This window comes from Lactuca sativa, chromosome 2, assembly GCF_002870075.4.
Source record: "Lactuca sativa cultivar Salinas chromosome 2, Lsat_Salinas_v11, whole genome shotgun sequence".
Lineage (NCBI taxonomy): Eukaryota > Viridiplantae > Streptophyta > Magnoliopsida > Asterales > Asteraceae > Lactuca > Lactuca sativa.
The window spans coordinates 114818721-114826742 of NC_056624.2; the positions used below are offsets into that span (position 1 = coordinate 114818721).

General features: G+C 33.0%; 2 protein-coding genes across 2 annotated transcripts; one reads left to right on the top strand and one right to left on the bottom strand.

The window, feature by feature from the left end:
- The first annotated feature begins 1237 nt into the window (after nucleotides 1-1237).
- Nucleotides 1238-2679, top strand: LOC111893863 (ethylene-responsive transcription factor ERF062-like). The gene has a single exon (XM_023889948.3). The coding sequence runs from the start codon at nucleotides 1574-1576 to the stop codon at nucleotides 2468-2470; it is 897 nt and encodes a 298-aa protein (XP_023745716.1). The 5' UTR covers nucleotides 1238-1573; the 3' UTR covers nucleotides 2471-2679.
- Nucleotides 2680-2979: 300 nt separating this feature from the next.
- Nucleotides 2980-7029, bottom strand: LOC111893898 (high mobility group B protein 15). Its single transcript, XM_023889985.3, has 5 exons — nucleotides 6668-7029; nucleotides 5824-5902; nucleotides 5568-5730; nucleotides 4634-5118; nucleotides 2980-3871 (listed from the first exon to the last, which is right to left on the bottom strand). The coding sequence occupies exons 1-5, from the start codon at nucleotides 6838-6840 to the stop codon at nucleotides 3224-3226; spliced, it is 1548 nt and encodes a 515-aa protein (XP_023745753.1). The 5' UTR covers nucleotides 6841-7029; the 3' UTR covers nucleotides 2980-3223.
- Between the last annotated feature and the right edge of the window lie 993 nt (nucleotides 7030-8022).

Below are 8022 nucleotides of genomic sequence, written 5' to 3' on the forward strand. Positions count from 1 at the left end.
TTGAGACGATTCATTGAAGATGAAGAAGACGAAGAAGACATTTGTCTTGGTCCTCCACTGCTCCTGCTTCAATCGTTGTCTGCTAGGGCACGAATGAAGTTTTCCACTATATTTAGAGTTTAATACAAGGCCATTAAATAACTTACCAACCACCTCGGCAAGTCCTTGCCACATAAGCCAATTTAACCGGCTAAATGAAGGTTACCGGTAACATAGGGCGGAAATGTTCAATTTATCCGGTTTTCTGGGTTTTTTTTGTTCAAAAAAAATGTTGGGACAAAAGTGTAACTTTTCCCAAAAGTTTGGGACTATTTTGAAGATTTCCATATATATATATATATATATATATATATATATATATATATATATATATATATATATATATATATATATATATATATATATATATATATATATATATATATATATATATATATATATATATATATATATATATATATATATATATATATATATATATGAACATTAGTAAAGGTGAAAAAGAAACCTTAAGAAAAGAGGGCCTCATGTCTCTTAGTCCTCTTAGATCCCAGGAAAAAATGGCCTCTTATGTGTGTACGCATGTATAGAAATATAGAATCTGTTAGCATTCCACCACACAATAAGTAATGTTTTAAAAACGTTTACAAAGACTTATTGTTGTTTACTTTCATTTGGTAGACCCTATTTGCATAAATGGAGAGCAATAGACCTCTTGTTTATTGCATAATTTAACGTAGTTATTGATTTTTCCCGTGCATGCTTTGATATCTTTTTTGGGGGTTTCTTTTAGTGTGAAAAAGATAATTTCTTTTATTGTACTGCCTACACGTCTTTTTTTTTAATAGTAGATGCCCTATTTGTATTTGTTCTATTCATTTTTCCCTCTAATATGTTAAGATCCAAAAAAGAACAGCAACGATTTGGTCATAGTTGTTTTCTTGCCAAAATTAGAATAATAATAATAAGGTTGAAATGCATGTTACCTTCTAATTCGCCTATAAACATGTGCCAATCATGAGTTGGTCCTTTCTTTGATGCCAAAACACAACCATCAACACCTACAGCCTTCAATATTTTATATTATCTCTAAACTTGTTTATCATATTCTTAATCTAAAGACAAAGTCTAATCATTAACCAAAAAAAGTAAAACAAAAATATAGAAAAAGAGCAATAAAGGTTCATTAGACATCACATGATCACTACTAATAAACTTGCAAGCCTGTGTGTTCTCAAGTTTCACCAGCAAGAAACAATATACAACAATATCTATTAAACCTCACAATAACACAAAAACTCCCAAGAGATGACGTGTCAATACTTCATTTGTCAACAAAAGAATATCATGAATGGTGAGCACGAAAGCGTGGAACTTTTTTGTGGGGTTTTAATCTTGATGAGCCTTTTTAACTCTAGATCTGACTTTTGAGTATAAAATATAAATCACCAGTGACATCTGGTGGCCTGTAACATAAAATATAAAAAGTCATACTCCCTTCATACTTCTATATAATTCGAACCTCTCATTTTTCGTCTTCCTAAATTCCAATTCACAAAGTAGATCACTACCAATGGAGAATCATCAGTTTCCTAAGATCGATACTTTCCTCCAGAAAGAAACAATGAGTTCTACTTCTTATTTTCAAGAATATGCCAAACATACACAGTTTTTTGGCAATTCCATCATCTGGAATGGCGTTTCAAGATCATCATCATCATCATCATCATCATCACCATCATCATCATCATCACCATCATCATCCTCATCATCATCATCACCATCGTTTCCGATAAATTTTCTTGAAACTTTCTCACAGCTCAACCTACCTTCATCACAAGCCACTGAACCATCATTCACCACCATTATGCAACCTCAAAACATGTCAAGTTATGGTGACTACTGGTTGAAGGCTACCAAAACTCAGCCGATGAAGTATACAGGGAGGCAAATTCCCGATACTACCCTCAAAAGAACATCCTTGTTAGCATCAGTTTGTTCACCAGGGAAGCTATTTAGAGGGGTAAGGCAACGTCATTGGGGAAAATGGGTGGCAGAAATCCGATTACCAAGAAACCGAACACGGGTTTGGCTTGGGACATTTGATACAGCTGAAGACGCTGCTTTTGCATATGACACAGCTGCTTATTTATTAAGAGGTGATTATGCGCACTTAAATTTTCCGAATTTGAAGAACCAGTTGAAAGCCAATTCAATAAATGGCAACACTGCAGCTCTTCTTGAAGCAAAGTTACAAGCTTTATCTCAAAAGGGTATCGCTAAACTATCACCACCATTGCAAGAAAACACCTTATCAGAAACTTCAAGAAACTCGGAGGTAAACAATGAAAAAATCAAGAAACAGATGGAAGAAGAGGTATCAGATGTTGTAGAAGGGGTTCAGCTAAGTCGAATGCCATCTTTGGATATGGATATGATATGGGATGCTATTCTTGTTTCTGATTCTTGACTACATATGCTCATAGATTGTACTTTTTTTTTTCGTTTTATGATGTTTTTGCTCCTTAAGGCACAAATCAAGAATCTACCCATTGTTGCATTTTTGGGTTTCTTTTTCGGTTACCCTTTTTCTTTTTTTAATCTTGATTCCAAGTTTTGGTTTTGGTAGGCTTTAACTTTCAAGTGTTAATGGAAACAATTATTCTTTAAGGGTTTGACTTTTGTTTATTTTTATTTGGAATTATTAATTGAGGTAGTCACTTTCAAATTTAGGATTTTCTATATGGACCCTCTAACTTGAAGCATCTTCTCAAGAACCTATATGGACCCACATAAGGAGTGGGCTTCAATCTTTGGATACATGAGTAAAAATAAAACACTGAATCACAGGTGTTTTCATAATGATACACTAGAAGAAAAAGGTCAACGATTTGATTGGACTACTTGTAGCTACTAAGTATCAAGCTACTGTGTTGTTAGAATAATAACTCTTTTATTGAAACAACTTTATTTGGCCAAATCAACATTCATAATACCGATTTTGTTCGAATGTAAACAAAGTATCATGTCTCGGAATTACAAAATTAAACACTACTTTTACCAACATATTACCAACAAATTAAAAACATAGATATAAAAACATAAAAGGTAAAACTAAAATCTCTAAAAGCAACATTGTTGAGGAAAGCTAAACTTGATAAAGTCATGAACTACTATTCTCTCGTGTCAAAAATGGAGTCCTAATCAAGAAAGGATCCTTCCTTCACTTGTCTTCTGTTTCTTGCTCAATCTTTTCTGTTTCTTTAAAAACTTGTGGATCTTTCTCAAAGTTTTCTGCATTGTACACTAAATCCTTTTCTTGATTGTTATCCGATTCTCTCTTGTTTTCATCACTAATATCAAGAATCATCGGTTGATTATCAGAACTCTTTCCATCTTTCTTTGATTCATTTTCAATTAGTGGTTCGTTTTCTTGAACAGATATTGAGTTTTGTTGAAGTGATCCATGAAGAAACACCGACTGATTATCTTCATGAACAATATCAAATGATTTTTTATTACCAAATGCTAACTCCTCCTTTGGCTTCATTATAGCATCATCATTTTCACCTCCCATTTCAACTTCTAATGGCATTTCATGATTTAAGTCCTTATCTTTAGTACCTTCTTCAGCTTCACTGCTGCTCTTTTCATTGTCATAATACCCTGAATTCAGTTCGTTTTCAGCAGTTTGATGAGAATTTTCACCATCGTTTTCAGGGTTGTCATCCAGCATCATATTTGTGAAATACTGTTGCTGCAATGGCACTACTGTATTGTTTATGAGTGACTCTCTTCTGAAATTCTCTCTATAATGCTCCATTTCAGTTCTGTAGCGTTCCTTATCTTCAACCGCTTTTTCCTGATAAACCTGAAGCAAAAAAATAAATAAATAAAAACAATATCAAGAATCCAACAGAACATTACTGGACAAAAATTGCAACTTTTGTTACACCAAAAAAGAGGAGAAACAATGTGGGATTGGGATTGTGTCAGTGAGACAAAAATTGTCACTTCTGTTCCACCGAAAAAGGTGAACATGACATGACAGACATGACAGTAGACATGACATGATATGACAACATATGAATTATTGAAAATGAATCAATAATTCATGTAAAAAATTGAAACTTTTGTCCCATCCAAAAAAATAGACATGACATGACATGACAACATATGAATTATTGTATTTGGACTGTCATCATGTAAAAAATTACAACTTTTGTCCCATCCAAAAAAGTAGACATGACGTGAAATGACAGAAACAAGTTTCACTGTGTTTAGTGCACATTTGGACCGATACCAGTGAAACAAAAATTAACAACTTCTATCCCACCCAAAAAAGTCAACATGACATGACAGTATAGGTTTTACTGTATTTGGACCATAAAATTGCAACTTTTGTCCTATCCAAAAAAATGAACATGACATGACATGGCAAAACAAATTTATTGAGTTTGGTGCACATTTGGACTAGTGGGACAAAAATTAACAACTTTTGTGCCACCCAAAAAAGGTGGAACATTTGGACTTGTTTTCGATCTGTCTTATGTGCAAAAGATGTGAATGACCTCATACTGTGTAACACATGCAAACAAAAATAAGAATCTTTCTTCTAATTTTGCATGCTCACCGCCTTTTCGGAATCTGTTAAATTGTTCCAAAGTTCACCGATCATCCTACTAATCCCTCTATCCTTTCCCGTATGAAGTAATTTAAGCCTGGCATGTTGTTCAGCAAAGAAGAAGTTGTACCCACTTCTATTAGGTTTTGGATGCGCAGGATCCCTCTTCTTCATTTCAGATTTCTTCCTACGTCTACGCCTACACCTAACCATGGTTGCATCTTGAGTTACTTCACATAATGGGGTACACACAGTCGTCTGATAAAGAACCCCGTGTAGCTGCTCTCCACCTATCCCGACACTACAAAGATACCCACTTTCGAATTTTCCGTCGATTATTCCGGTCACCGGAAAACCTAATTCCGGCGAACCGTCATCTGTCTCCACCCTCTGCCTCTTCCCTGATGCGAGTTCTTGATTTTCAGGTAATGGGAGCATGACTTTATTCATTTCGGACATTGAAGTGAGAGTTGACTTTGTACTTTGCCAAGTATCTGAATTTAAAAAACGGGATAATGTCATAAAAGGTCTCAAGTTTTCATGAAATTTCTCTTTTAGCTTTTTGTTTGTTTTTGGTTTTACCAAAACAAGAGGTTTGAACATTTTTAAATTTTACGTTTTTGTATATTTTTGGTTCATTAAAGCCCTTAAATTTGGTAGAAATGTTCGGTTTAACCAGGTAAACTTGCAAAAAGGGTAACATTGAAAAAAAAAGTTGCAAACCTTAAGGGTTTTTAAGGCATTATCCCATTAAAAAATAGTTGTTAGTAAACCAAAAATATACAAAAGGGTAAAATCGAATATTTCATGAAAACTTAAGGGTTTTTAAGGCATTATCCCATTAAAAAATAGTTGTTAAGTACACTATTCATGTTTGAAAGTGTCGAAAGGTGTAAAATTTAGAATAACATGTAATTGGTCGAGTGAAGAGTTATTGGCATACCAGTAGGAACAGGAGTCCATGCTTTTGCTTTAAAGTAGTAAACTTGTTCAAAATGGTGAAGGAGTGACATGTAATACTTGCGCAAGATAAACGAAGCGTTTGTGGCTGAGGGTGGAAAGTTGAAAACATTAGTCACCTCTCTCCACTTTTTGTCTTCAAGAACCTATATTAGCAATTTCAGTTTCATCATGACATGGAAACAGGTAAGAAAAACGATAAGAAAATGAGAAGTAATGGGAAGAAAGATAAAGGGTACCCTTTTAATGCCACCACGGGAAGTGACTTCCATAAATAGGCGATGCAAGTCAAGATCCTTTCCACCAACAATCGGAATCCTACAACATGCAAAAGTATTAGAATAACATCAATCTCTTATGCAAACAAAACCAGTAAATCAAGTACACAACAACCCTGAGCTAGCCAATCACACAGTAAATCGAGTACACAACAACTTCCCATCTATATAAAGGGCAAATACCATAAAAACCCTTAAGTTTGCAAGTTTCTGTAAGTTTTACCCAAAGTCGTATTTTAGGTCCATTACTGCCTCAAATTCGCAACTTTTTTTTTTCAATTTTACATTTTTTGCAATTTTATCGGGTAAAAATGATAATTTTTGCCAAACTTAAGGATTTTAATGAACCAGAAAACAAAACTCAAGAGCTTTAATAAACCAGAGGATAAAATTGAAAAATAAATAAATAAAAATTGCAAATTTGAGACATTAATAGACCTAAAATACAACTTTGAGCAAAACCAACAAAAACTTACAAACTTAAGGATTTTTATGTCATTATCCTTATATACAACAAGCACTTTATTGAGCTTTTCCAACGATTGTTGTGGACCCCATATATATTCACCGATTGTAATTAACCAACTTATACAAAAAAACAATAGAATAATATAAATAAGTTGGATATTTCTCATACGAAAAACTCATATTGGGGGGATTAGTGACACAACCAAACCTTTATGAAAAATCTCTCCTTCTAAGGTTTTATAGCTTACATGTGGGACAATGATTGTTAGTATTGGGCTCATATACCCATATTATTGGAATTGGGCTTAAGGAGTAAAAAAAAAAAACAGAAGCTTACTTGAATTTTGTTCCCATAGCAGCATGGAATTTCCCAAGAGTATCCATGAAGAGTTTGTAACTGGCCATAACATCTTCATATTGGCCAACTGGAGGTGGATAAAGATAATACTGCATGCTCTTCTCTTTGATTGGAACTGAGAATTTATTTTCTGTAGAAGAAAATGTTGTCATCGCAACTTCACATTCAACCTTCTCCTACCTTTTACACTAATCAAACAATACGCTCGATATTCTCCCATTCATTAATTATATGAATCTTCATTGTCTACAACGTGTTTGAAACAAAAATGAAGGAAAACTGCATCCCCATTAATGAGCTTCTAAAGAACAAGGAATCACCTTCGTAAGGAACAACCACCATTTTTGTAGCATTTGTACAATATATAGCTTTCATAGCCATTGATTCTTTTTGAGTGTAATACGACAACTACAATATCTATTATTCTGACATTCTAAAGATAATAAATCTATTTGGGTAAAAGAGATCATATAATAACAATATAATATACAAGAATATACACATATATCAACGAGTCCTATGAGAAAATCTTTAATCTTTAAGTATTTAAAATACTTTTTACGAAATAAATATTGCATTTATAAATTTTTTTTTATCAAATCGCGAAAATTATTGTACGTTTCCAAATTTAAAAAGAAATAGGAAATGCATTGGAGATGATTAAGAACAAGGTTTAAACACGATTTGATTGATAAAAAATGATGAAATCGAAGATTATGAAAAAAGGTATAGAACATGATTGGATTTCTATAAAGGAAAAACACATAAAACAAAAAAGAAAACGAAAACCAAAAGGGAAAAAGACGATTGAAGAGAGATCTGTCGTCTACGAGGCTAACTAAAGTGAAGTATCAATCATTGATTAAGCAAGAAACAAAAAGAACCCTACTTTTATTATGAAAGATTACACATTTGATGATGAACAATAATAGGGTTATGTTTTTTTTTTTTGTGGGTCATCCTAAGAAAGATTGAAAATCATATCTTTGATTAAATTAATGAAAAGAATACAGGCATACAGTTAAAATCCAAGATGAATAATGCGAAAATAACTTACCAAAAGACAGTGACATGGCAGAATTTGCAGAAATGGGATATGAAATAAGCTTTTTAATGGAAGGAGGGTTTGGTGAAATTTATATCGTAAAACTAATTTAACCTTATGATTATGATGTAGAAATGTTTGTGGGATTTTCTATTTTGTTTCGATATAAACTTTGTAGATGATTGTTGAGGATGATGAGGTTGAATGATTATTACGGTTATGAAAATACCCTTTTGCCCTTTAAATCATTGGTTTCAAATTCACAAACTGAAAGTAATGAAGAGAAGAT

Coding starts and splice junctions, on each gene's coding strand:
- LOC111893863 (XM_023889948.3), top strand. CDS start 1,574: ATGGAGAATCATCAGTTTCCTAAGATCGATACTTTCCTCCAGAAAGAA.
- LOC111893898 (XM_023889985.3), bottom strand. CDS start 6,840: ATGACAACATTTTCTTCTACAGAAAATAAATTCTCAGTTCCAATCAAA. Junction 5,903..6,667: donor GCTATGGGAACAAAATTCAA/GTAAGCTTCTGT, acceptor TGCATGTTGTAG/GATTCCGATTGTTGGTGGAA. Junction 5,731..5,823: donor CCCGTGGTGGCATTAAAAGG/GTACCCTTTATC, acceptor TTGCTAATATAG/GTTCTTGAAGACAAAAAGTG.